The 27,263-nt window shown below is 46.7% G+C and overlaps 1 protein-coding gene and 1 long non-coding RNA gene across 2 annotated transcripts in view; both read left to right on the top strand.

Moving 5' to 3' along the window:
* The first annotated feature begins 2,958 nt into the window (after positions 1–2,958).
* LOC121531216 (genetic suppressor element 1-like) overlaps positions 2,959–27,263 on the top strand; it is a 38,720-nt gene continuing 14,415 nt past the window's right edge. Inside the window, exons 1-7 of the mRNA XM_041836471.1 lie at positions 2,959–3,068; positions 9,938–10,108; positions 10,658–10,860; positions 24,666–24,838; positions 25,049–25,243; positions 25,874–26,035; positions 26,482–26,687. Of these exons, the coding sequence (XP_041692405.1) occupies positions 9,940–10,108; positions 10,658–10,860; positions 24,666–24,838; positions 25,049–25,243; positions 25,874–26,035; positions 26,482–26,687 (1,108 nt within the window). The 5' untranslated portion in view covers positions 2,959–3,068; positions 9,938–9,939. The remainder of the gene's footprint in view (positions 3,069–9,937; positions 10,109–10,657; positions 10,861–24,665; positions 24,839–25,048; positions 25,244–25,873; positions 26,036–26,481; positions 26,688–27,263) is intronic.
* Positions 19,537–21,784, top strand: LOC121532177. Its single transcript, XR_005994250.2, has 3 exons — positions 19,537–19,604; positions 20,237–21,275; positions 21,522–21,784. It is a non-coding gene; the product is annotated as an uncharacterized LOC121532177 (long non-coding RNA).

Genomic DNA, 27,263 nt, shown 5'->3' on the forward strand with positions numbered 1-27,263 from the left:
GGGTGCTGTAGACTGTTATAGTGCCCTCGTCAGTTCGTTGATATATATGTTGAAGAGGGTGGGGCTTAAGCTACAGCACTGAAATAAATCTATCTTTCTCTGTCTCTCTCTGTCTCTCTCTCTCTGTCTCTCTCTCTCTCTCTCTCTCTCTCTCTCTCTCTCTCTCTCTCGCTCTGTCTCTCTCTCTCTCTCTCTCTCTCTCTCTCTATCTCTCTCTATATATACAGTATCTCTATCTCTCTCTATATCTATACCTCTCTCTCTCTCTCTCTCTCTCTCTCTCTCTCTCTCTCTCTCTCTCTCTCTCTCTCTCTCTCTCTCTCTCTCTCTCTCTCTCTCTCTCTCTCTCTCTCTCTCTCTCTCTCTCTCTCTATCTCTCTCTCTTTCTCTCTCTGAATGTGTGTATGTTTGAACATCCTTTCTTTTCTCTTTCTTGCTACTTGTTGTTTTCACAAAGGGAGAGTGGGGGGGGGCTCTGATTAGTGTGTGTGTGTGTGTGTGTGTGTGTGCGTTTGAGAGAGTGAGAGAGAAAAGAGGAGGGCATTCATGCTCTTACTCAACAGGAAGGAAAAAGGGGGAGGGAGGTAGGAAGGAGAGAGAGAGAGAGAGAGAGAGAGAGAGAGAGAGAGAGAGAGAGAGAGAGGAGAGAGAGAGAGAGAGAGAGAGAGAGAGAGAGAGAGAGAGAGAGAGAGAGAGAGAGAGAAGAGAGAGAGAGAGAGAGAGAGAGAGAGAGAGAGAGAGAGAGAGAGAGAGAGAGAGAGAGAGAGAGAGAGAGAGAGAGAGAGAGAGAGAGAGAGAGAGAGAGAGAGAGAGAGAGAGAGAGAGAGAGAGAGAGAGAGAGAGAGAGAGAGAGAGAGAGAGAGAGAGAGAGAGAGAGAGAGAGAGAGAGAGAGAGAGAGAGAGAGGAGAGAGAGAGAGAGAGAGAGAGAGAGAGAGAGAGAGAGAGAGAGAGAGAGAGAGAGAGAGAGAGAGAGAGAGAGAGAGAGAGAGAGAGAGAGAGAGAGAGAGAGAGAGAGAGAGAGAGAGAGAGAGAGAGAGAGAGAACTGGAATTATGAGGGGAAATATATGCAAAACAGCGGCTATATAGCTGCTCAGGAGACAGAGAGAGATGGAAGGATGGAGAGAAGGAGGAAGGGGAGGGACATGTGAAGGGAAAGAGAGAGGAGGGTAGGTAAGGTACAGGAGAGGGAACGGACAGACGGACAGATAGACTAACAGAGAGAGAGAGAGAGAGAGAGAGAGAGAGAGAGAGAGAGAGAGGAGGCAGACATCTCAGGAGAGATTGAGGAGATGATAGGTGAGGCAGATTATGAAGTGTACGAGGTGGGATCATGAAGAAGGCATCCTTTCATTTATTCATTTGCCATTCATTTATTTTACATGGCTTATGCAGCTGATCCCCAGAAATTGAAGTTTGTGTTCCGCCTCTTGATAACACACTCATCAATCTCTCTGCCAAGGGTCCATCACTATACTCTAATACTGTAACTGATGTATAGCCCTTTATAGCTCTTTTACTATTAGCTTACCTGGGACACATAGAGATAAGTTATACATGTACCGGGTGTGAGTGTTACCAGATAGTTACTGCCTGGCCATGCTATTACAGCAGAGTTATATCAACCCTAAAACACACATGGGCCTTGTAGACTTGGCACACATTACAGCCAGACATTTTGGCTCTGTACAGGGTTGTAAAACGTTATTATTCTTTGCCTGTCTCTCCTATCGAGCTCTCTGCATTTTTTGCCTATATAGTAACTGACTGCATGGAGATTATGATGATTATATTTACATGTAAGCGACTTTGTTTTCACTGGAATTCTGTAGCATAGCCTCTGAAGCAATGGGCCTGCCTCTTTAGCCTACACATTGTGTTTTGTTTTTGTTTTTGTAGAAATGAGAGTGGTGACTGATAACTAATGATAATACAGGATTATAAAATACTGATGATTTCTTCCTCACATTGGGCTTCGCCCATAGACTCTCAGTAATAGGCTTTATTGCTACACATCAAATTGGCCAGTGTTACCTAGTGTTGATTTTTCAATGTAACATTTATAGTGTTTATTCAAGAGTTAAATTAACTATTTAAGTGTTAAATTAACACTCATTGGGGTTGGTGTTAATAACCAGAGTTAAACCATCATTATCATATTTCCCAGCATACCATGTTGCAGGTTGATTTTTAGAATAGTTTTGTTTCAATATATGTTTTTTGCATGTACATTTATTGATTAATTAACCTTATGCTACTCAAATATAAATAACATACATTTTTCTAAACTAATCCAATCTGTTACTTGGATTTATTGCACCCATTACTGAAATGGTTGTTCCAGTTTAGATGGTTTATATAGTCTCATATCTTAGTCTCCACAACCCTTGAAGTCATTCTGAATGCAGGTTGCGGATGACTAAAATGTCCAAATGTTGGATATGTCCACTCTGGCTTGATTCCAATAGGAATTACACATCACTTTGCAAGTCAGCATAATAGGACTTGCAGGCCTGATGTGGCCTGTAAATCATGAGCCACTGTATTAGGGTAAAACTAGGCCTCCAAAATAAGGACATATTATATTGTCTTAAACTAAAGAATTACATTTTTATGATAATATATAGGCTTAGGATCTCACTTGGTGAATGCCACAGCACTAAAAATAAATGAATGCAACAGCTATGTCTCTGTCACTAACAATTAACAGTGAAAATGTTGGACACTATAGACACTGAAACAGTGTTAAATGTAACACTGTGTTGATTTTACACTGGAGAATTTGCTGTGTATTTTATCTGATCTATCAATCTGTGTCCTCGATGTCAGCCTGCAGCTGTGTCTCTAGGGGCGTGTCCATCTGAGCAGGTGCTTGCCCTCCCACCCTGCAAAGAAGAGCCGCCTCTTCGATCGCGCAGCCAGAGAGAGAGAGAGAGAGAGAGAGAGAGAGAGAGCGTGTGTATGTTTCACACATCACTTTCATCTGAGTCTACGCCAAGGAACAGCGGTAGCCTATGGATATTTTTCTATACTGGGATTAATGTAAAAACGGGGATTTGCGTTTACGTGGTAAGTAGCCTAAAGTAGTTGAAGTAGTATATGGGCGATTAATGTTACCCCTCGTTAATTTCTGTTGTTATCCTACGTGTGAAATGTGTGTTATCGCTCCAGAAGTTGATTACATCAGATAGAGGGAAAAATACACACTGCTGATGATGCCGCCGCCGTCTTCATCTCTGCTCTTCTCTATGTAGACTACCGCTGTGTGCTTTGTCTGAAGTGAGGGGATGGATCTCTATCTCTCTCGCTCTCTCGTTCTTGTTGTGTGTTTTATATGATTAATTTAATACCCATGTATGATTATATTATAGAATGTAAACCTATTGCCTATAATAGCTTGTGTGTCAATTTTTGCTGTGGAAGTTCAGTGGCTGCCAAACTAGTCCTTGCCAGAGGGCCAAGCAAGTCGCCTTGTTTAACTGTGTGGTTGGAAAGTCATTACTCCATGAAGAGTAGCTGCTACTCTTTAGGTTATATGTTACATGAGTTCGTCTGTAGATAGACGGGACCTTAACAGCACCACTTTGTTTATCTGAGTTAATGCCACCCGCCTCATGTTGCGGATCGTGTCGCGTTGTTTGTCGGCCTACACAGTTTGCAGGTGGAGCTCATGCACGCACACAAACACACACTCTCGTGTGCCATGTGCTGCTGACCTGCTAGAGCAGCTGTTCAGCAGGGGGTAGAGTAGCCTACACTAAACCACAACAATTCTGTCTTCTCCTGTAGGCTCTGGGGCCTCATTTATAAACGTTGCGTAAAAGTAGCCTAGCCTTGTGCAAATGGGGGATATATGATGGCACTCTTATTCCTAACAAAAAAGGTAGCTAAATATTATAACAAGAGGCAATCATTTGCCATTAGTGAGAACAGCGAAAATCGATTTATTGTATCTTTGCATTCTAAAATAATTACAAATAAGCATCTGTTTCCTATTATTTAGTTCATTTCCATGATCATTGCAGAATAAATTCCTCACCTTTTCTGTCTGTGATGGTTTCATACGGGTGAAATAGCCTATAGGCCTACAAGTGAGGATAGGCTACCATTCGTCCCATCTCTCACTTAATAATTAGACCCACTTCACAGTAGTAAATAGATAAACTAGTTCAAGTATTTTACTCTATGCATCCGATCCGAAGCACAGTTTAACGGTAGAACAGAGGTTCACCTTTTCCATTGACATTGTAGGCTACATCTTAATACTGTAATGTCAAATTTCTCTAGTAGACAATATTTAATTTAGAAACATAATGATGTCGCGCTCTATCGCACAGCAATACTGTAGCCTACCCACACTGTCAAATATTTTACATAAACTACCGGTCTATGTACTGTGTTGGCAGAATGTTTTAATCTTTAGCAGTAACTTATGCTGTATCTGGAAAAGGACTGTGTCCGTTTCTGAATGAGAAAACAATGGCAAATTGTCATGGACCTATCAGCAGAACGTTTGAATTCAACAATGATTTATATCCCCCATTTGAACAAAATGCTTACTTGCCAGCTTGCAATACAATATTTAAACCACTAGCAAATGTGTGTACCCATGACCTAAAGTTTGCGGGGAGGTGAGCACATTCTCACATCAAGTACATTTTTTATAAATGGCAACTTTTGTGTGAAAACTGGCACATGCATATTTTTGGGTATATTTTGTACATACGCACGGTTTATAAATGAGGCCCCTGGTGTCTGCCTGGACTACACTGGTGCTTTACCTCTCACTTCAATTTACAAAACTGTATAGGCCTATTCTATTTGAATCCCTACCTTTGCACTTTGATATGGTATGATAATGATTGATTTACAAACAATTTATAAATGGTAAACAAATGAACTAATAATGGTTTATAAACAGGTTATAAGCATACCATCTAATACATTGTTCTAGTTATGCTTTATAGTTCTTTATTCAAAACGAATACAGTACCAGACTAGCTTCCTGTACCTCTTAGTAGTCTCTGTATTAAACACCTGTCTGTGGGCAGCGGATTGTGTGTGGAGACAAGATGAGGACGATTCCGCTATAGACTGCTGAGATACAGACAGTCAGTCCTAGGCCCTAAGGCTGGGTTATACCAGGTGGCTACCCACTGTGGTTAGACCACAACCTCCTGAGCAAACACAACACACATACACACTCAGAGAATGAGAGAGAGAGAATATAGCACTGCTTCATGAGAACTCTCCTAATCCTAGAGACCATAAGAGAAGCAGTGATAGCAGTCTGATTGCTGACAAACTGCCCATAGAAAGGTTTTGTTCTGTTATCTTTCCTCAATGGGAGACTCCAGGAACAGAACCATAGCTATATCACAATTCTACAACTTCCCCTCACCCTTCATTGCTCTCTCCTTTCCTGGCTTAGGGTTAATTGCTCATGGGCACATAAACAGATTTTTCACCTAGTCGATTCGTGGATTCAAACCAGCAACCTTTTGGTTACTTGTCCAACACTCTTAACTGTTAGGCTACCTGCTGCTGTGTCCAGCAGAATAGATTTAACCTATCTAGTCCTGCCAGATCAGTGTTCAAAACAGAAGAGAACATTGTCAGGGAGGATGAGGAAAGGAAGCGATTCAAAACTATTAGGACACAGCCGCCTGTTCTGATGACTGGCCAGATATCCATGCAGGTCCCTTGTGGGCCATGTTTTACTAGCCTCCTCTCCTCTCCCCTCTCTCTCTCTCTCTCTCTCTCTCACAGCAGTAATAATAGTGTTATTGTTGTTTAAATGGCTACAGGCCATAACAGGGTTTATAGTAGTTTCATTTATAACTTTGTTATTATCAAGCTCTATATTGTTAGTTTTTTTGTGGTATGTTTTGTTTGTCCTGTAAAATAGTTATGGCTGTACAGTAAAAAATAGAAAGACTCAAAACACCATGATTGTGTAATGACACCATGAAAAGTAGTGCATTTAACCTAAGGTCTGGTGTTTGTAAGGTGTTTGAATGTAAACCCAATGTAAGTGTTATGATACACAGAAAGTGTTTTAAAACAGAATTGAAGTACTCTGAAACACTGAATATTGGTGTTTTTAAGAGAGTTTTCAGTGCATGTAAAGGCAGCATCAAAACACATAAAATATATTTTTTGCAGACTGTGTCTCTCATACAATCAAATGGTTAGGAAATGCAAATGTTTTCTAACCTAAATATTGATTGATGATAAGGGCCTATGGATAATTTTTTTGTGTGGAATTGCACCTTCATTTTTACATTTTTTATTTAGACAGATTAGAAACAGGGAATTGGACCCCCGACTTCTGGGGCGGTAAAATGGTACATTTCATTGGAATTTCTTTGGATTTTTTGTTGTTGTTGAATAAATCCAACTTAATATGTTTCTCAAAATGTACATATATTTTATATGAGGATAACCAAAGATAGAGAAAATTGAGTGATTTAACTAATTAGAAGTATATTAATCTCCTTACACTTCCTATCTTGTCACGTGGCTCTGTTTTTAAACGATTGTGGGTATTTCAAATTTTTTTAACACTACGATTGTTTTACACAATGTTGTATATGCATGTTTGAAGAAAGAAAAGTATACTTCTATATTAGTATTAATCAGCTTGTTGTGCCATGAGGATCATGATGAACGGACATAAAAACCGTCAGGTTCAATGATGAGACGACCCATTCCCACATTTCCAACTTTGAATTCTTGCTGTAAAACCTCTAGTCCGCCTGCCAAAATGGGTTAAACTGGCAAATGATTAGATACATACATCAATGAAAATACTCCAGAAGAAGTGATCTAATTCTGCACTAGACAGGATTTGAAACACCAAAATTGTGTTTTCAACCTTTTCCGGTAGTGCTCCCAGTCCCTGGCAACATGTTGCCCAACACTTGAGTAAATGGTGTTACAACACACCGTGTCATGTTTCAAAACATCTCAGCATGATGTGTTTCAATACTCCAGCAAAGATAAGGTTTAGTCTCCTTTGCATTGGTAGCAGCTCAGTTGCCACTAGCTTTGGTGTTACAAAACACTTCATTTTAACAGTGTACATATCGGTGGGGGGTTTCAATGTTTCAAAAGTGTTGCAAAAGAGGGTGGCAGGTAGCCTACCACTTACATTTTAGTCATTTAGCAGACACTCTTATCCAGAGTGACTTACAGTAGTGAGTGCATACATTTTCATACTTTTTTCCCATACTGGTCCCCCGTGGGAATTGAACCCACAACCCTGGCGTTGCAAGCACCATGCTCTACCAACTGAGCCACACGGGACCCCCATTGGGCCAGTGACCAAAAGGTCGCTGGTTTGAATACCTGAGCTGACAAGGTGAAAAATCTGTCGATGTGCCTTTGACCCTAATTTTCTCCAGCGGCGCCGTACTACTATGGCTGACAACGAAGAAGGCACAGTGATGCCGAAACGTTGGTGGTTTACCCAAGAAATTACTGGGAGTTTATAAATTTTTGTTTTTATAGCTTACAGCGTATTCACCGTTAGTCAGCACCTCTACACTAAATAATTTTCTCTGGGTGTGCGCCAGCTCATGCTTTTTATTTGACCCTGTAAAACAACACATTTCATTGCACCTATCTGGTCTATGTGACAATATATATATATATATATATATATATATATATATTTTAAAATTATGTATGCACTGTATGTTTAGTTATCTACTATATTGTGTTTGCTAACATGCTACTGTATATGTACTCTACCCTACTGTAGATGTACTATACCCTACATTTCCCCAGCTGCTCAGGGCTGAAGATGCTAGCTGGCAGTGTTGTCCCTGGAGATCAGATGATTAGGGCCATAGGTTGTGTGATGAATGATGCACAAGTACTGAGTCAGCAGGTAGTGTATGTGTGCGTTTGCGTGCCTTCGTGTGTGTGCTTAAGATGTCAGTGTAACTGACGTCATCATGTTATGTGATTGTGAGGCTGTTAACTCAACAGATTAAAATTCCCCATGCACACACACACATTGTACTGAATGATATTATAGACATGTTTACGAGGGTTGTAAACGTGTTTGGCTCAGACTCTACTCTCTGAGTCAGTGGAACATAAAATGCCAGCTACTGTATAACACTGACATGGAGGGAGATGTGTTTACAGAGGAGGCAGATGTGTTTACAGAGGAGGCAGATGTGTTTACAGAGGAGGCAGATGTGTTTACGGAGGTGGCAGATGTGTTTACGGAGGAGGCAGATGTGTTTACGGAGGAGGAAGATGTGTTTACGGAGGAGGGAGATGTGTTTACGGTGTGTGTTTGTGTGTGTGTGTTCCATTCTCTTCCGTGGTGTAATGACAGAGCAGGAAATAACATACACATACACTGTAATTGCTTGTTCTCCAATCCTAATGACACACACTCACACGCGTACACACACTCACACACGCGTACACACTCTCACACACACACACACAAACACTCCAGCTTTTATGAGCTGAGAGGGCAGAGCAGGTCCCCTGCCACACAATGTGTTTATGTGCGAGAGACAGAGGGCTGAGTCAGATTTTGTTTATACTGTATGTGTCTAAAGTGCTGGGCTGTCATGTTGTCCACTCTAAACACTTCACCGTCCCTCGTCAGCCCCTGTCCCCCTGGCCACGCATAGACTCAGGGGTTAGAGGTCACTGTCAGGGCCCCTGCAGCAGACAGGTTTGATGGGTGGAGACAGAGTGATGGATGAAGTTTACCCCTCCTCCTCCCTCCATCCACTTCCTCCTCCTCCTTAGGAGTGTGTAAGAATGAGGGGGGAGGAGAGAGGGAGAAGAGGGGAGTGGAGGTATGTGAGGGAGGGAGCAAACAGGAAGGGGGAGTAGGAGAGCGGGGGAGAGAAAGCGAGAGAAGGAGGGGTATGAAGATAGAAAGGGAGAAAGAGAAGGGAGGGGGACAGAATGAGGGAATCACGTGACAGTGTAGCAGCTGCACAACTGAGAGGGCTGTTCCTGGAGGAGGGAGGGAGAGAGAGAGAGAGAGAGAGAGAGAGAGAGAGAGAGAGAGAGAGAGAGAGAGGGGATGAAGCGGAGAGAGCGAGAGTGTGAAAGGGAAAGAGAGTGTGAGGGAGAGAGAAAAGATAATGCAAGCAAGAAGAACACGGAGCCAGCTGGTGAGTGTGTTTGTTTGTTGTATGTCAGTGTGTATGTGTGCATGGTGTGTGGGTGTGGTGAGCAAGTGTATCAGTGTGTATGTGTTTGGATGAGAGAGAAAGAGACACTGAGTGTGAGAGAGAAATGAGCCAAAGAGAACATGGAAGGGAAATATGTGTGTTAGAGAGTGCAGATGTTTTTTTGCTAAATAAGCATGTGAGTGAAACAGATTAACAGAGAGAGAGGAGGGTGAAGGTGGGGGATAGGAGGGAGATAGAGGGAGAGATAGAAGAGGGTACAGGAGGGAGAGGAGAGAGAGGATATGACGATGTCTCAACAAACAGGCAGCTGTAAGGATCTGAGCCTTTGCTGTGTGTGTGTGTGTCTAAGTGGGTGTGGGGCAGTAGATAGCTGTATGTGGGTCACTGGGAGGGCAGTGGGGGAACACAAATTATGTTAGGATTGTGCGTGCCTTTGTGTGCGTGTGTGTAAGTGTGTGTGCGTGCCTTTGTGTGCACCTGTGTGTGTGTGTGTGTGTGTCACGGCTCACAGACTAACCGACCTCTGACCTGATACTTGACCTCAGTGTCCCCTCCTTCCCCCTCTCAGTGCTGTCACACACACACACACACACACACACAGCCTCTCAGTAGCTCCCTCGCTTTCTCTTTCCCACACACATATTGTTTTATTATGATAGAGAGAACACAAAAAGGCTCAATATTATTTTTCCTTTCTTTCACTACCCTACCTTCCCTCATTTCACTTTTTTGTCAACCCTTCCACCCTCCGTATCGCTCCAGGTATGAGCCATGAGTCAAAGTTGCGGTCATTAGGAATGATCTCCACACCAACTCGCGCCACGGTCAGCCCTCTCACCCCGCTAGCCAATGGGAGTGCGGCTGCTCAGTCTGCTCAGTCTGGATTCGCTGCTGCCCTCCGTCAATTGGCCAAACAGGCTGAAGAACCCAGAGGTAAGCACTGTGACCCCGCCTCTCTCCTCTTACCTCAGGACAGCAATAACATCTATTCTATTTACACCCAAAATACATTCATCATCCACAGTCTCTTCTCTCCTACCCCCTCACACTTCCCCTCTTTCCTTTACATCGACCTGACATCAGATTCCTGTCCAACCCTGCTGCTATTGTGCGTGTGTGTGTGTAGGTGTGTGTTTGTGTGTTAGCTCCTAATGGAGGTAATTACCCACAATTACACTCTCCTTCTCTCCCTCTCTTATACTCTCTCCCTTATACTATCCCACTCTCTTTCACTCATCTCTTCCATTTGTTTTTCTGGCATCACTCTCCCATGCCCCCCCCATTAGCTGCTTTTGTGTGTGTGCGTGTGTGTTGATTAGTGTGATGTCTCGTTTTTACAGTAATGGCTTTCTGATGGCCTTTCTTCCTTGCTATTCCTCCTCCCCCCATCTCTCTCTTTCTCTCTCGCTCGCTCTCTCTATCTATCCAATTTTATCTGTCACTCTCTCTCTCTGTCGCTCTATCTATCTATCTATCCCCTAGGTTCTTCTCCCAGTAGTGAGTCTTCAGACTCCTCTCCAGCCACCTGTCTCAGTACTTCAGTCACCACTCCTAAGAGGGGGTTGTCAGGGCCGCTCCAGACCTCAAGTGGGGGGGGCAGCCTTCCCTCCACCCCTCCTGTTGTCACCATCGCCCCAACTCACAGCAAGACCAGCAGCATTCTCTGGAGAGGAGAAGGGCACCAGGTAAGAAGAAACAGTCCAGCTTTATTTGAAGTGCATCTTATGAAGGCTTTATAAAGCACTAACTACATAGATGCTTCACAAATAATCTATATCCGATTATCATGCTCTATAAAGATTCATAATGTGGCATAACTGTGTGACATAACCATCCATTTAGTTGTTCACATTTATTGATCCTTTATAGAGAATGAAATACAGTTGTAGATTATTTGTGACCCATTTATGTAGTGCTTATGGAGCCTATATGAATGCTTTATGAAGCCTTCATAAGATGCACTTCAAATAAAGAGAGAGGGAGAGAGTGAGTCACCCAGTGGACCCATACTGGAAAGAAAAGCGGTAGCTGTAAACACGGTCTCCTATTGTGTTATGTATGTGTGTATGTGTGCAGTATTCTGTGAAGAGTGAGCTTTGTGTGCATTTTCTTGTGTCCCTTGTGTCCCAAGAGCCCTGTGTGTATTTGTGTTTGTATTTAAGATGGAGTGAGGAACCAGGCCCTCTAACAATCCAGGGGTTAGCCCCCCGAGCAGCCTTTCTCCCCCTCACAAAGAGCAGTCTGTCTGGCTCAGCCTCCTACCCTGGGGCTCCTATTCAGAGAGGGGGTGTCAGTGGAAGAGAGAAATGGAGAGCAAGGAGAGAGGGTTAAAGAGAGGGAAAGGAAGGGGGGGGGGGAATATAATCTGATGGAGTTGGACTGACAGCATTTTAGCAACATTAAATATTATTAAAATCTGTTCATATACATCCCCAGGAAGAATATTACACGTTTTAAAACATTTTCTGATAAGCAAGCACTTAGATATGGTCATTTCCACGTTAAAAAAATTCTTAGAATGTTTGGGAATTAAGTATACTAAGGCATTTGTGAAATTCTATAGCAATATAGAGTGGGAAAGCGGCCATGCGTTTGGACAATTAATAGACACTGCAATAAATAAAACCTAATAAAAACATCGGTCTCGTCCAAGACCGGAGTCTACGCAGACCGGTGCACCACAGCCAATCAGAAATACAGTAGGCCTTTATGCAAACAAGCCATTTGCCACACAGGCCTGCCATCATCCACTTTGAACTGGACTGTGTGTTTACAGGCATTTGCAACAGTGCAACATTAGATAATTAGAACGCATTCGCCAAAAGCTACAAAATACACCTGAAAAGTAAATACCACGGGAGTACTCTTACATTTGGGAACGTTACAGTCCTATTGAAAAGGTAGGCTCTCTCTCCCTCAGTTATGCACATCAACAACAACAAGATCAACAACTAATGCTAGCCAGAGCAAGATGAACTAAAATCTAACGAAGGAACATTAGATAAACCCTCTCAAACTTTCTCATCTAGTTGCCCGTCAAAATTGCACTGATAAACGATGGGGAATGTAGCTTACTCGTCCTTCAGCAGCTTGCCTGCCAATGCATTCATTCTTGTCCCAACCATTCACCCAAGCTAACTGGCTAAAGTTGGCTAGCTTGCTAGCGAGCTACTTCCAGACACAAATGAGAGAACACCTCACTCTGACCATGTTACTCGCCGTAGCAGAGCTGGTTAGGCTATTTACATGTTATCTAGAGTGTTCTTGACTAAATATAACTTTTTTCCCCCTAGGTTTACTGACACCGGGCATATCTAGCGGGTGTTGCAAATTCATAAATTCATCAGCTATTCTGCGCTCTCAGACGAGAGTGCTCTGAAATCAGAGTAGATAGCCAGAGTGAATTTGCAAACGCAAGAGATATGCTAACTGGATAACAGTCGTTCAAGTTCTTGCTAGCTAACCAAATGACACCTGCATCTCTAGCTGTGTATAGCCACCGAAAAACGATATGAGGGGAAAAAGTCAGTCACTCACCCACTCCTCCAGTGACATTACATGACATCCTCCTAGCAGCTAGCTATCTAGCTAACATTAGGCTCCGTGTTTTTAGCTTGCTACTTAAATAGATACGCTAGCCTTTTAGCCACGTTATGACTGAATTGTGATCATTGCGCTTGCTAATTTGATTGTATTGACATTCCCAGCCTTAGTTACATTCGTCAGTTTTTGTCCAAAATATTGAGTCATTGAAACTGAAACAGTGCATCCCGAATGGAGGCAGCAAACAATGTACCAGGCCAGCTGTGATTTACAACCCGATAGCAATATTCTTTGGACTACCAAGAAATGTGTTGGTAAATTATATTAATCATGCAGTGAACTGCATCCATCTATTCTGCCAACAATGCCTTAGTGTACGTCATGGAATGTTGAGTCAAATCGAACCTATTTTATAAAGTTGGTTTTGTAGCATAAATTGGGAATTTGACATTTTTGACTGATATTATGATTGTCTGTTTGTTTCATATCTGCAAAGTAGTTAAAACGCTGTCAATTCCACTTTAAGGTTTGAAAGGATGTGATGTTTTGACTTCCTCTACATTGATGTAGCAGGTGTTTCTATTCAGAATGACTCCCAGAACACAACACATCCAGTCAGAGTACAACTATGAAATAACACATTTGGAATCATGTAGGAACCAAAAAAGTGTTAAACAAATCAAAATATATTTTAGATTCTTCAAAGTAGCCACCCTTTGCCTTGATGACAGCTTTGCACACTCTTGGCATTCTCTCAACCAGCTTCATGAGGAATGCTTTTCCAAAAGTCTTGAAGGAGTTCCCACATATGCTGAGCACTTGTTGGCTGCTTTTCCTTCACTCTGTGTTTGGAACCAAAAATCTCACATTTGGACTCATCAGACCAAAGGACAGATTTCCACCGGTCTAATGTCCATTGCTCGTGTTTCTTGGCCCTAGCAAGTCTCTTCTTATTATTGGTGTCCTTTAATAGTGGTTTCTTTGCAGCAATTTGACTATGAAGGCCTGATTCACGCAGTCTCCTCTGAACAGTTGATGTTGAGATGTGTCTGTTATTTGAACTATTTGAAGCATTTATTTGGGCTGCAATCTGATGGCAATTAACTCTAATGAACTTATCCTCTGCAGTAGAGGTAACTCTGGGCGGTTTCCTATGGCGGTCCTCATGAGAACCAGTTTCATCATAGCGCTTGATGGTTTTTGCGACTGCACTTTAAGAAACTTTCAAAGTTCTTGAAATGTTCTGTATTGACTGACCTTCATGTCTTAAAGTAATGATGGACTGTCTTTCAGTTGTGTAAAGTAACGAAGTATAAATAGTAAAGTACCCTTACCCAAAAAAACGACTTAAGTGAGGTAACGAAGTAGAAATACTTCGTTACCTCACTAAAGTCGTTTTTTGGGGTATATGTACTGTAGCGACCCGCACAGACAGCTGTGTGTTATGTGTTAGGCTAGTAGATGGTTGTGTTGTACCTACCAGTACCCAGTGTTCGCGGGGTCCGACATGTCAATCAACCTGCTATCTGCCAATCACGGGAATGCCTGGAATGTTCTGATGCCGGGCATCCTGGCGGTTGGCGGAGTGGCGTGGAGGGGGGTTGGGCAGGGGGATGGAGCATTGGAAGTTAAGACCAGGTTTAGCCTTTGTTCTCTCTCTTTACGTCTGGGCTTCACAAGAGAAGGTCACGATTGGCTTGTGGGTTATCTTTCATTTATTTGGCGTGGGCTACGGCCAAACAGTAGCCTGTGTAAAGTTGGTTTAATAAACCGTCCATTCGTAAACTCAATCCTCTGTCTGGACAGTTGTTCTTTTCTGTTCTAGTCAGGTCATTACATTGGTGTCAGAAGTAAAAACGTTGATAAAAGTTAGCCAGCTAGCTAGCTGACTTCTGTGGCTAGCTACCGTAGGTGAGAACGGGGGTTGAAGATGCTTCGAGGGAATCCGAAAGTGAAGGTGGAGGTAGGGGACGATTATGGCCAAGGAGGTGCGTGTGCATGGACGTCGGGGGTTCTGGCTGAGGAGATCGCCAGGGCATCGGAGCCCAGAGGCCGCTTGAGGGAGGACGTTAGAGTGATGGCGGCTGAAGCGGGCATGAGTGCTTCGTCGACTGTGTTTCGCGCGGATTCTGGTGGGCGGACCGAAGGGGTGACATCGACGCGGCAGGACGAGGAATCTGGGCCTCAGGATGTAAACAAACATGGCGGCGCCCAGTTCCCGGCTGCGTCCGTATCCGTTAAGACCCCGAAGTATTCCGGTAAGGCGGATTGGGAAGCTTTTCATGCTCAGTTTGAACTGTTAGCTCATTTTAGGGGGTGGTCGGATGAAGATAGGGCACTGCAGTTGGCTTTATGCCTCACGGATGAAGCTCTGGCCTGTTTGATATTGATTAGCCCCGAGGACAGACGTGATTATGGTGCTTTAGTGGGAGCACTGAGGAGGCGCTATGGACAGTGTGTACAGCCCGGGCTACTGCGCTCCGAACTGAGTAATAGACGCAGGCAGCCTGGAGAGCCTCTACGGGTGCTAGCTAATGACATTGAGAGCCTCTCTCGGCGGGCATATGCTCACATGCCCCCCTCTGTGCAGAGCGAGCTAGCACGGGACCAGTTCATACAGGCGCTCTCTCCTACGGAGCTGCGCATACAGACCCAGCTGGCTCATCCTGAGTCATTGCAGGTAGCCTTGGAGATGGCTTTGGAGAGGGAGCTGGTGTGGGCTGGGGCTTCAGCTGGGGCTTTGGTGGGGGTGCAGGGAGACAGACCCTCTGTGCGAGCTGGGGGGCAGAGCAACCCGGAGCCGGAAAAGCCTGCATGGGTGGCTGAAATGACAGAACTCATTCGTGCTGTGTCGCTACAGGCGGCACGAATCACACGCCCTGGTCCCAGGGTCTGCTGGGGTTGTGGCCAGCCAGACCATCTGCGCCGAGATTGCCCCATGTCCCCCAGAGCTCAGGGAAACGGCTCGGGGTCCGCATAGACCGGGTAGTGCGGACCCCTGGCTTTCTATCCCAACCACCATCTTCTTCAGGAGGAGCCCACCGGCACAGACGGGGAAGCAAGGCTCCACTTCCCCCAGAAGCAGACGAGGGCAAGCGGATGGAGCCTGTTGTTGTGGTGGGCCGGACCTGTGTTGGGGACTTTTGTCATGTCCCTGTCACTGTGGAGGGGGTGCCCTGCTCCGCCCTGGTGGACACTGGGTCCACAGTAACCCTGGTGAGGCCAGATATTGTGCCAGGTTGGACTCAGTGTGAGCCTACAACTGTGCAGCTCCGCACAGTCACAGGTGAGCTGGCACCCATGAAAGGGAAGGGAATAATGACTCTGACAGTAGGGGGCAGGACTGTGCGTCATCCTGTGTGGGTGGCGGCTGTGCAGGACCCTTGTATCCTGGGGTTGGACTTTCTTAGGAGCACAGGCTGCCAGTTAGACCTAAATAGGGGCACACTGAGCTTCCAGGGAGGGCCGGAGGTCACCATGGCCCCTAATGTCACATTCACTCAACCCAACAAACCCTTTACTCCAACAGTTAAAGCAGCAGAGACTCATGGCTGCCCCCCCTCCCCCACATCTGGGTGTGACTTTTCCCCAGCCCCCCTGTCACCTACGGCGTTGTGTTACATTCCCCCATCTACCTCCACGACACAGCCCTCTGTGAGCCCGGGCCGCGCCCCCCCAGCCCAGCTACCCCAGATGCGAGGGGAGAGGACACTGTCTGCAGTGAGGGAGATATGGGGGAGGAACTGTGTTGATCTTGACCCCGAGCAGCAGGAACGGTTGAGGCAGTTGCTGTTTGAATTCAGAGACAGCTTTGCGCTGAGTGAGGAAGAGGTGGGTCAGACTAATCTGGTGCAGCATGAGATCGACACAGGTGATGCTCGACCTATCAAGATGCGTCCCCGCCGTATCCCGCTGGCACGCCAGGAGGCGGCAGACAAGGCTGTGTTGGAGATGCAGCGGGCAGACTTCATTGAGCCCTCAGACAGCCCCTGGGCGGCGCCAGTCGTCATGGTTCCGAAGAAGGGGGGCAAGCTGATGTTCTGTGCGGACTACAGGCGGCTGAATGAGGTAACCAGGAAGGACTCATACCCCATACCACGTATCGATGAGTCGCTGGACCTGGTTAGGGGATCCTCCTGGTTCTCCTCACTAGACCTCCGCAGTGGCTACTGGCAGGTGCCCCTCTCCCCAGAGGCCAGAGCCAAAACTGCGTTCTCCACTAACAGAGGACACTGGCAGTTCAAGGTCCTGTGCTTTGGCCTGTGCAACGCTCCAGCTACTTTTGAGCGTTTGATGGACAGGGTGCTGGATGGCATCCCCCGACAGCAGTGTCTGGTATACCTCGATGACATCCTGGCCCATGGCAGCTCCTTCCAGTCAGCCCTGGGGGCGCTACGGTGTGTGCTGGAGAGGGTGGCTGCCGCAGGTCTGAAGCTTCACCCCGAGAAGTGCCACTTCATGAGGAGAGAGGTGTCCTTCTTGGGCCACCGAGTGGGGAAGGAGGGGATCAGCACCATGGAGGACAAGGTAGCGGCTGTCAGAGACTGGCCCACCCCCACCGACCAGCGTCAGCTGAAGAGCTTCCTGGGCCTGGCCTCGTACTACAGGAGGTTTGTACGGGGCTTCTCAAGCGTTGCTGCTCCACTGAACCGCCTGCTGCCGAAGGACAAGGCTTTCACTTGGACAGTGGAGTGCGAGGAGGCGTTCAACACCCTCAAACGTGCACTGATCGAGGCCCCCGTGCTCGCCCCCCCTGACCTCACATTGCCCTTTATCCTGGACACAGACACGAGCAATGTGGGCATGGGTGGGGTGCTGGCCCAGGTGGGGCCAGAGGGGGAGAGAGCGGTGGCGTACTTCAGCAAAACATTTGACAAACATGAACGCCGCTACTGTGTCACCCGGCGGGAGCTCTTGGCTGTTGTGGCTTCCGTCAAACACTTCAAGTACTACCTGGGTGGTCTGCCCTTTACTGTAAGGACTGACCACTCTGCTCTCCAGTGGCTCATGTCTTTCAGAGAGCCAGAGGGGCAGGTGGCACGCTGGTTGGAGGAGCTTCAGCCGTATGACTTCACGGTGGTGCACAGGGCAGGGGCACGCCACTCCAACGCCGACGCCATGTCCCGTCGGCCCTGTACTGCAGACGGCTGCCGCCACTGTGAACGGAGAGAGGGACGGGAGAGAGCTGTGTGCAGAGGAGGGGGTCTGTGCCACAGTGTGTCGGGCGAGCGGGCCTGTCTGCTGTGAGCTGCAGACTGTCGACGTGGCTGAATGGGGGCAGCAGCAGGGACGGGACACAGACCTACAGCCAGTGCTACAGTGGGTAGAGGCGCAGGTGAGGCCACCATGGGAAGAGGTGACAGCGCTCTCACTCGCGACCAAAGGGTTGTGGTCAAAGTTTGAGCGACTGCGGCTGGCTGATGGCGTGTTACAGCGGGCATGGAAGGAGTCAGCTACGGGGGAGGAGAGGTGGCAGGTGGTGGTCCCAAAAGCATTGCGGGAGGCTGTGCTCCAGAGTACTCATGGGGGGTGGGGACTGGACACTTTGGGGTCACAAAAACACTGCGCCGCCTCCGTCAGGGCTTTTACTGGGGGCAGCACAAGAGGGATGTGGAAGACTTTTGCCGCCGCTGTGACAACTGCACAGCGAGAAAGGGCCCCCAGGCCGCTCTCATGCTCAGCTCCAACAGTTCCCAGTGGGGGCTCCCATGGAGAGGGTGGGAGTGGATGTAGTTGGGCCGTTCCCCACCACAGACAGTGGAAACCGCTGGGTGCTCACGGCCATGGACTATTTCACTAAATGGCCCGAGGCCTATGCTCTGCCTGACCAGGAGGCAGAGACCATCGTCGACGCCCTGACAGCGGGGATGTTCAGCAGGTTTGGAGCTGCAGAGTCCATCCACAGCGACCAAGGCAGAAACTTTGAGTCCCGTGTGTTCGCCACCATGTGTGAGAGGCTGGGTATGCACAAGACCCGCACTACTCCTCTCCATCCTCAAAGTGATGGCCTTGTGGAGCGCTTCAACAAAACGCTTGGACAGCAGCTGGCCATCGTCTCTTCCAAACACCAGCGTGACTGGGACAAGCACCTGCCTATGGTCCTCATGGCATGCCGCTCCGCTGTCCAAGACTCCACCTCCTGCACGCCTGCCCTCCTCATGCTGGGGAGAGAGATCCGTACCCCTGCGGAGATGGCGTTTGGTCGGCCCCTGGATAGCCCTCATGTTTCCCCGGGGCCGGAGTATGCCCGGAGACTCCAGGACCGCCTGGAGACAGCTCACACCTTCGCCAGAGAGCAGCTGCTGAATGCAGGTGTGAGGCAGAAGAGGAACTATGACGTGCACACCCGGGGAAGGCACTTTGTGGCTGGGGAGCTGGTCTGGGTCTACAGCCCGCTAAGGAAAAAAGGCAGATGCCCCAAGTTGGACAGTCACTGGGTGGGACCCTGCAGTGTCCTGGAGAGGGTAGGGGAGGTTGTTTACCGGGTGCAGCTTCCTCCCAGGGGGAGAAAGGTGACACTGCACCGGGACAGGTTAGCCCCATATAGAGGGGCCTCTTCTCCCCAAACCCCAGGAACCCCCACAATTCCCCTCTCTGGCAATGACACCCCCAGGTGCCGCAGACAAGGCTCCAGACAGCCCACTCCCCCTGTGTCACCGCGTGGTTCCCCAGAGCCACGGACTGTATTACCCATTCCCGCTTCCTTGTCCCCCATGTCCTTGCCTTCATCCCCTGGTTCCCAGAGGGGCACTCTGCGGCCATCACAGCCACGCAGGCAAAGGAGACCTCCGGGTCGCTTCAGAGACTTTGTTTGTTATGTTTACCAAAAGTTCAGGAAATACTAGCGTTCAAGAACTCGCCTTCGAACCTAAAAAAACACATTGAGGTAAGCCTACTGTTAGCTTGCTAGCTAGAATAACGTTGCTAATTAGCATGCTAGCTAACATTAGCTAACCTAGCTAGCCCACATTTGCTAATGCAACAAGCAGTGTTAGTTGATGCTAGCTAATCCTATATACCTAAATAGTTCACAAGCTAGTAGCTACCAACTTTAGCTGGCTAGAATGTTCCCAGATTCGGAAGCTTTGTTAGCTAACGCAATCTAACTAAACTGACACAAGCTAACTTGCTAGCTTGTTAACAAGCTAGCTAACTAGTAGTTTCCGAATCTGGACACATTCTAGTCAGCTAACGTTAGTCTAGCCAAATACCTTTTCTCTAAACACCTGGTCAAGCTAGCTAACTAACTAATGTTAGATTCGGGTGTTATTCCTTGTGTTAGTTGATAAAGTTGTTCTTACCTAGCTAATTACTGTAGACTTAAGTTATTGACGTAACCTACTAGCTAGATCAATTAACATATTTTTTTTGTCATTGTAATATTAAATGGTGGTCACAAACTCTCACTTAACTCATGTTTATAGCTTTAGAATTAGGATCCTATACCTTAAGTATTTGGTGATGGTGGTTATGTAGCTAAGTAACTGTCTTTCTCGTTTCCTTTTCTTCTTATTTCAGAGAAAGCATGTACACCATCTTAAGAAGTATGAAGAACTGACGGCAAACACACTGAAGAGAAAACATGCCCCTGAGACACCATCAAGCAGAGCACATTACTGAAGACAGTGTCTCTCAAATCCATTGACAAAGCTGTGGTGAAGTATGTGGTCCAAGGGCTCCAACCATTCACTGTTGTAGAACAAGAACCGTTCAGAGAGTTTATCCAGGATCTGCAGCCTAACTCAAAGATCTTATCAAGGCCCACACTGCGCTCCAGGATTGATGAAGCCTCCACGGAAATTAAGAAGAAGGTGACTGAGGCAATGAGAGGAGTTGACCACATCGCCACCACCACCGACTGCTGGTCTGCAAGAAGATGGAGCTTCATTGATGTTACAGCCCACTGGATAGACCCTGATAGTCTCAACAGATGCTCTGCAGTCCTGGCCTGTAAACGGTTGAGAGGATCGCACACCTTTGATGTGTTGGCAGGCGCCCTAAATGACATCCATTCTGAGTTTGAAATCCGGGGTAGGATTGTGAGAACAACAACAGACAACGGCTCTAACTTCTTGAAAGCTTTCCAAGTTTTTGGAGAAGATGAAAACAACGAGGCAGTGGAAGCAGTGGGTGGTGAAACAGCTCAGCCTGGACAGGAAGATGATCAAGAGGAGAGTGAAGAAGTGGAGTTTGTTGATGTGGCAACGATCCTGAATGAAGATGATGGTTTTGAGTACCAGCTGCCGAAGCACCAGCGCTGTGCTTGCCACCTACTCAACTTAGTATCTACAGTCGATGCCCTGAAAGCAACATCCATTGAGGCTTACAAAAAAGTGTCCCGTTCAACATTTGGCAAGTGCCAAGCACTTTGAAACAAATGCGGAAGATCCACACTTGCAGCCAAAACGGTTGAAGATGCTTGCGACCTCCAGCTGCTACGCCCGAATGCTACAAGGTGGAACTCCTGGTTCATGGCAGTAGAAAGAATCCTGAGGATCGTCAAAGACAAAGGAGGGGCGGCCGTCAGAGTTCTCTGCACAGACTTCGAGGTTCCAATGTAAGTAAGGATTATGTATTATTTTGTCATAATTGAAGGTCTTGAATGTTGTCTAAATCTGTTGCAGTGTATCCTGCCCCTTTGCTTGGGGACTATTAACTGTTTCACATGTTGTAGCCATACACTATCATTGATCCATTTAGTCAACTACTCATCCAGCCATTGATTACTGTAGTTAAATCAGGTGAAATGGTTAGTGGTTCCCTTTGAATAGGTTAAATCCAGCTGAACTCGCCTTCCTCACAGAGTATGCTGCCACCATGAGCCCAGTTGCAAAGGACATCAACATCCTGCAGGCTGAAACCAATGTCCAGATGGGGTGGCTACTTCCAACTGTCAACCTGCTGATCACAAAACTTGACCGAATCAAGTTGTCCCTGAAGTACTGTAAGCCTCTGGTGGATGCGCTACAACTGGGACTGAAGATGCGCTTCAGCCACATTTCATGTAGTCCCGTGTAGCTCAGTTGGTAGAGCATGGCGCTTGCAACGCCAGAGTTGTGGGTTCGATTCCCACGGGGGGCCAGTATGAAAAATGTATGCACTCACTAACTGTAAGTCGCTCTGGATAAGAGCGTCTGCTAAATGACTAAAATGTAAAATGTAATGACCCTGAGCTGATCGCAGCTGCAATCCTTCTCCCCAAATTCAAAACAACGTGGACAAAAGATGATGGCACCATCAGAATGGGTAAGACAACGTGGTTAATTAACAGTATTTTATTATTCATAAACAACTTTATAGTGTACATTTTGACACTTCATAGATTTAAGAACCACCCATTTAAACTACAATCTTGACTTTGTGGTTCAGTCCAATGGGTAGCCTACTTGGTTTATATAGATGAGGGATGGGGATGGATTAATGTAGGCTCACAATGGCATGATTTCTATTGTCATCTTCCTTGTACTTCAGGAATGGACTACATCAAGGACCACCTGGAAGAACCCTTGCTGCAGCTAGGTGATGGCACCAGTTCATCAGATGAGGAGGACTTCTTCTCTGCCATGAAGACGTCTCAAGCACAAGAAAGCGCCAAACAGCTGGACGGATACCTGGCCTGTTCAGCTAATCATATGGAGTTGCTCAAGTCCTTCCCGGCAGTCTGTAAGCTGTCTCTGAGGCTAAACACACCCTTACCTGCATCAGCTGCATGTGAAAGGCTGTTCAGCATCGCATGACTTGTTTTCAGTCCCAGGAGAGCAAGGCTGGATTCCAGAAACATTGAAAACCAGCTTTTATGAATATGCCTTGTTACAAAGGCATGACCTGACACACTGATTTCTAATACAGTTCTATCAGTGGTGATGTCCTCATATTCCTACAGTGTGGTTGTGTGCAGTTCTGTACATGTACTTTTGATAAGCTCATTAAAAAAATGTTGGGGGGGGGTTCTCTTATAGGATGTTTTTTCTAAAGCAAAGTGACTGTGATTGTAAGTGCTTACGTTTACTGGCAATATTCCTTCTGCTTATCTGACTCATCAAATAATCTGTTAATGATTTGATTCTTTGAGGCCCCGTGTAGCTCAGTTGGTAGAGCATGGCGTTTGCGATGCCAGGGTTGTGGGTTCGATTCCCACGGGGGGCCAGTATGAAAAATGTATGCACTCACTAACTGTAAGTCGCTCTGGATAAGAGCGTCTGGTAAATGACAAAAATTTAAATTATTAAGGCATAATTCTATTTTGTCTGTAAGAGATTTATTTTGAAGTGTTGCCCATTTGAGAATCCACTTTATTTTTTTTATCTGAGCTCTTGTATCTCAAGTAGTATTCTAATGGGTGACTTTCACTTTTATTTGAGTCATTTTCCAGTAAGGTATCTTTACTCAAGTATGATTATTGAGTACTTTTTTCACCACTGTACTTAAGTACATTTAAAAACAGATACTTTTAGACTTTTACTCAAGTAGTATTTTACTTGGTGACTTTCACTTTTACTTGAGTAATGTTCTATTAAGGTATCTTTACTTTTACTCAAGTATGACAATTGAGTACTTTTTCCACCACTGCTGTCATTTCTCTTTGCTTAGTTGAGCTGTTCTTGCCATAATATGGACTTGATATTTTACAAAATAGGGCTATCTTCTGTATACCACCCCTACCTTGTCACAACACAACTGATTGGCTCAAACGCATTAAGAAGGAAATAAATTCCACAAATTAACTTTTAAGAAGGTACACCTGTTAATTGAAATGCATTCCAGGTGACTACCCCATGAAGCTGGTTGAGAGAATGCCAAGAGTGCAAAGCTGTCATCAAGGCAAATGGTGGCTACTTTGAAGAATCTGAAATATAAAATATATTTGGATTTGTTTAACACTTTTTGGGTTGGAATGCAAGGCTTTATCGTTGTTGTTTTTACAGCAATGTTTGGTGATCGACTAGGAATGCCTTGGATTGCGATCGACCAGTTGGTGAACACTGCTCTAGACTGTATTATTCAACTCGGCTTAAGCCTAGTCATTAGCACTGGGAGCTAATATGTCCTCAGCAAGGTTACTCATGTGTGGGAGTAGTTTGGTAGAGTGAGTGGGTGGGTGTTTATACTTGATGGAGAAAGAGTTAGACAGCAGAGAAAGATTAAGGGGGTAGTAGAGGAGGATGAGTTTTAAGATGTTCCCTCCTGCCCTGATCTTGACTTGCTCTGACATATCAGAAGCACTTCTCCACCCGGGTGGGCTTTTAGCTCGCAGCTGAGAGGTCATCTACCCTCCCTTTCCCCGCTCATCTATTTCATCCTCCTCTACTCTCCCACTCTCCCTTCTTTTCCCATTCTCCCCTACCCTCCCCGTCTCCTTCCTTTCCCCCTCCTCCACTTTCCCCTACATTCTCCTTCTCCCCTGTCCCCCTCTCCCTCCGTCTCCCTCTTCCTTTGCTCCCCTCTCCCTCCGTTCCCCTCCCTCTCTGTTCCCCTCTACCTCTGTCTCCCTCTTCCTTTGCTCCCCTCTCCCTCCGTTCCCCTCTCCCTCCGTTCCCTTCTCCCTCCGTCCTCCTCTCCCTCCGTTCCCCTCGCCCTCCCTGCCTCAAGCTCTTAGAGCTATTAACATGAGAGTCTCTTGCTGTGACCTAGAAGAAGGTGATGTGTGTGTGTGTGCGCAGGCGAGCGTGTGTGTGTGTAGGAGAGAGACATGACAGGGGTGTCAGAGTAGTAATGAGAGCATTGCTGGCAGGGGATTCAGTGATGTGTGTTCAAAACAGAGTGGGGGGTTGGAGAAGCTACATTGCTAGCCTATGACAGTGTTAACATGCTATGGCTAGCTCAACATTAAGGGACAAATCCTGACATGAAAATAGTTTCACATGTTGTGAGTGGGAGATTTTAATTTTGCTTAACAAACATTATCTATTTCCGTCTCTCTCTCCCTCCCTCTCCCTATCTCTGTCAGGCTGAGTCAGGTGTTTGGGGAGTGAGTAGGGAGCGTGTGGGGTCTGAGCTCAGCCCTCCCCAGGAGAAAGGGGGTTATCCTGTCCCCTCTCTTCACGTCCTGGCTCACCCCTCCTACCCCTTCAGCCTCACCCCCAGCTCTGTCATGCAGGACCGGAGACTACAGGGCCTTAGGTGAATCACTCCTGGATGTCTATACTCCCACACACACGTACACAGATACACGCAGAGTCACAAACATATACCACAAACACACACACAAACCCATCTACAGTGCAACAGATAAGTCTTTCTAGCATAAACCACATATGCACTACCTCCGTTCACGCCAAAACAGCAGACTCAAATTTGCAATCTGATCCCCAACTCCTCCCCCTCCTGTAGTCTACCTGGTCAGGTACACCCTGCGGTTCCCTTGGGGGCGGTCCCAGAGGAGTACCTGAGAGGACTCCGCCCCTTCGCTACCTCAGACGACCTCCGCCTGCCCTCGCTGCCCCTGGGGCTCGACCCCGTCACCGCTGCCCACGTTACTGCTGCTGCTGCCTACTACCACCCTGCCTACCTCCACCACCTACACAGGTGAGTCTATAGACCACCCTACCTACCTACCTACACCACATACACAGTTCAGTCTATAGACCACATTTCCTACCTCCACCACCTACACAGGTCAGTCTATAGACCGCCCTGCCTACCTCCACCACATACACAGGTCAGTCTATAGACCACCCTTCCTACCTCCACCACATACACAGGTCAGTCTATAGACCGCCCTTCCTACCTCCACCACATACACAGGTCAGTCTATAGACCACCCTTCCTACCTCCACCACATACACAGGTCAGTCTATAGACTACCCTCCACCACCTACACAGGTCAGTCTATACAGGTCAGTCTATAGACTACCCTCCACCACATACACAGGTCAGTCTATAGACCACCCTACCTACCTCAGTCTGACTCTGTAGAATCAGTGTTCTACAGATGAGACAGAGACACAGAGAGACAGGCAGACAGACAGGAAGACAAAGAGACAGACAGGGACACAGAGAGACAGAGGTTTGAAGCAGCCTGTGTGTTTGTGTGTCCGGGTTGGGATGTATAGATGGCTACTGAACCCCAAAATGTGCCTAAAGGTTGAAATTCATTGCTCCCTCTCTCTTTGCCTCTTACCCTCCATTCCTTTCCCCCTTGTCTGTGTGTTCCAGGATGGAGGAGTCTCTGTGTCTGTCTGCACTGCGTTCTCAGTTCTACTCTGTACCAGCAGGGGGAGCCTTCTCTCCCCTCCACCCCTCTGCCCTCCACATGCACCTGCCTGGGGCACGCTACCCTGGGGAGCTCAGCCACACACACAGCGCATTGGCTGAGAGGTAACACACACGCTTATGATACACACACACACACCTGCACCTGCCCTTAGGGCTGCTACCTTCGGAAGCTGAACAATCACTCTGGCTGAGAGGTGTTACACTCATACATGTACACACACTTTGTAATCTCTCTGCAGGAAATGCACAGGTTGCTGACTGTGTTATATTTTTAGACCACTCCTCACGGTGCTACCATATACACATCACGCACACACACCAATACACACATAGGTGTCTGTGTGTGCTTATATCCTGTGGTTACCTATTAATTGTTCATCTGCTCTTGCTCACTCATGCTGTCTTACATGCTCTGTGTGTGTGTGTGTGTGCATAGGTGTGTGTGTTTAACAGTGTGTGGTTAATCTGCCCAATGTTGGGTGTTGCATCTCTCACCATCTCTCCCATGTGTCTGTGGTATGTGTGTGTATCTTTTAACCTCCCCACAGACTACAGATGGAGGAAGAGCTTCGCCAACGAGAGAAACAGAGGGAGCTTGAGCTGGAACGGGAGAGAGAGAGGGAGCGGGACAGAGCGAGGCAGAGGGAGATGGTGAGAGCGGTGGAGACTGAGTACCTTGCTGGACTGAAGGCTCTCAAGACTCCGCCGCAGGACAGGGTCAGACCTGGGGAGAGGCTGACACCCAACAGACTGGGTACGGTGTACACACATACACACACACACATATACACGCACACACACATATACAGTATAGACGCAATACACACACTGATTGGTTGATTTCCCGTTAATTAAGCACCAGAGATTTATCTTGAAAGTAGAGCCTGACCACCATCCATATCATTTACATCATTTAGCAGACGCTCTTATCCAGAGCGACTTACAAATTGGTGCATTCAACTTATGATAGCCAGTGGGACAACCACTTTTAATTTTTTAATGGGGGGAGGGGGGAGGGGGTAGAAGGATTACTTTATACTATTCCAGGTATTCCTTAAAGAGGTAGGGTTTCAAGTGTCTCCGGAAGGAGACACTTGAACTACTTCTCAGATAGAGTTCAGTGTGTCAAATCGGAGGGCCTGTTGTCTGGACCTATGGCAGTCTCTATGGGGGTGCCACAGGGTTCAATTCTTGGGCCGACACTTTTCTCCGTGTATATCAATGATGTCGCTCTTGCTGCTGGTGACTCTCAGATCCACCTCTACGCAGACGACACCATTTTGTATACATCTGGCCCTTCATTGGACACTGTTAACAAACCTCCAAACGA

Source organism: Coregonus clupeaformis, chromosome 19 (genome assembly GCF_020615455.1).
Source record: "Coregonus clupeaformis isolate EN_2021a chromosome 19, ASM2061545v1, whole genome shotgun sequence".
Taxonomy (NCBI): Eukaryota; Metazoa; Chordata; class Actinopteri; order Salmoniformes; family Salmonidae; genus Coregonus; species Coregonus clupeaformis.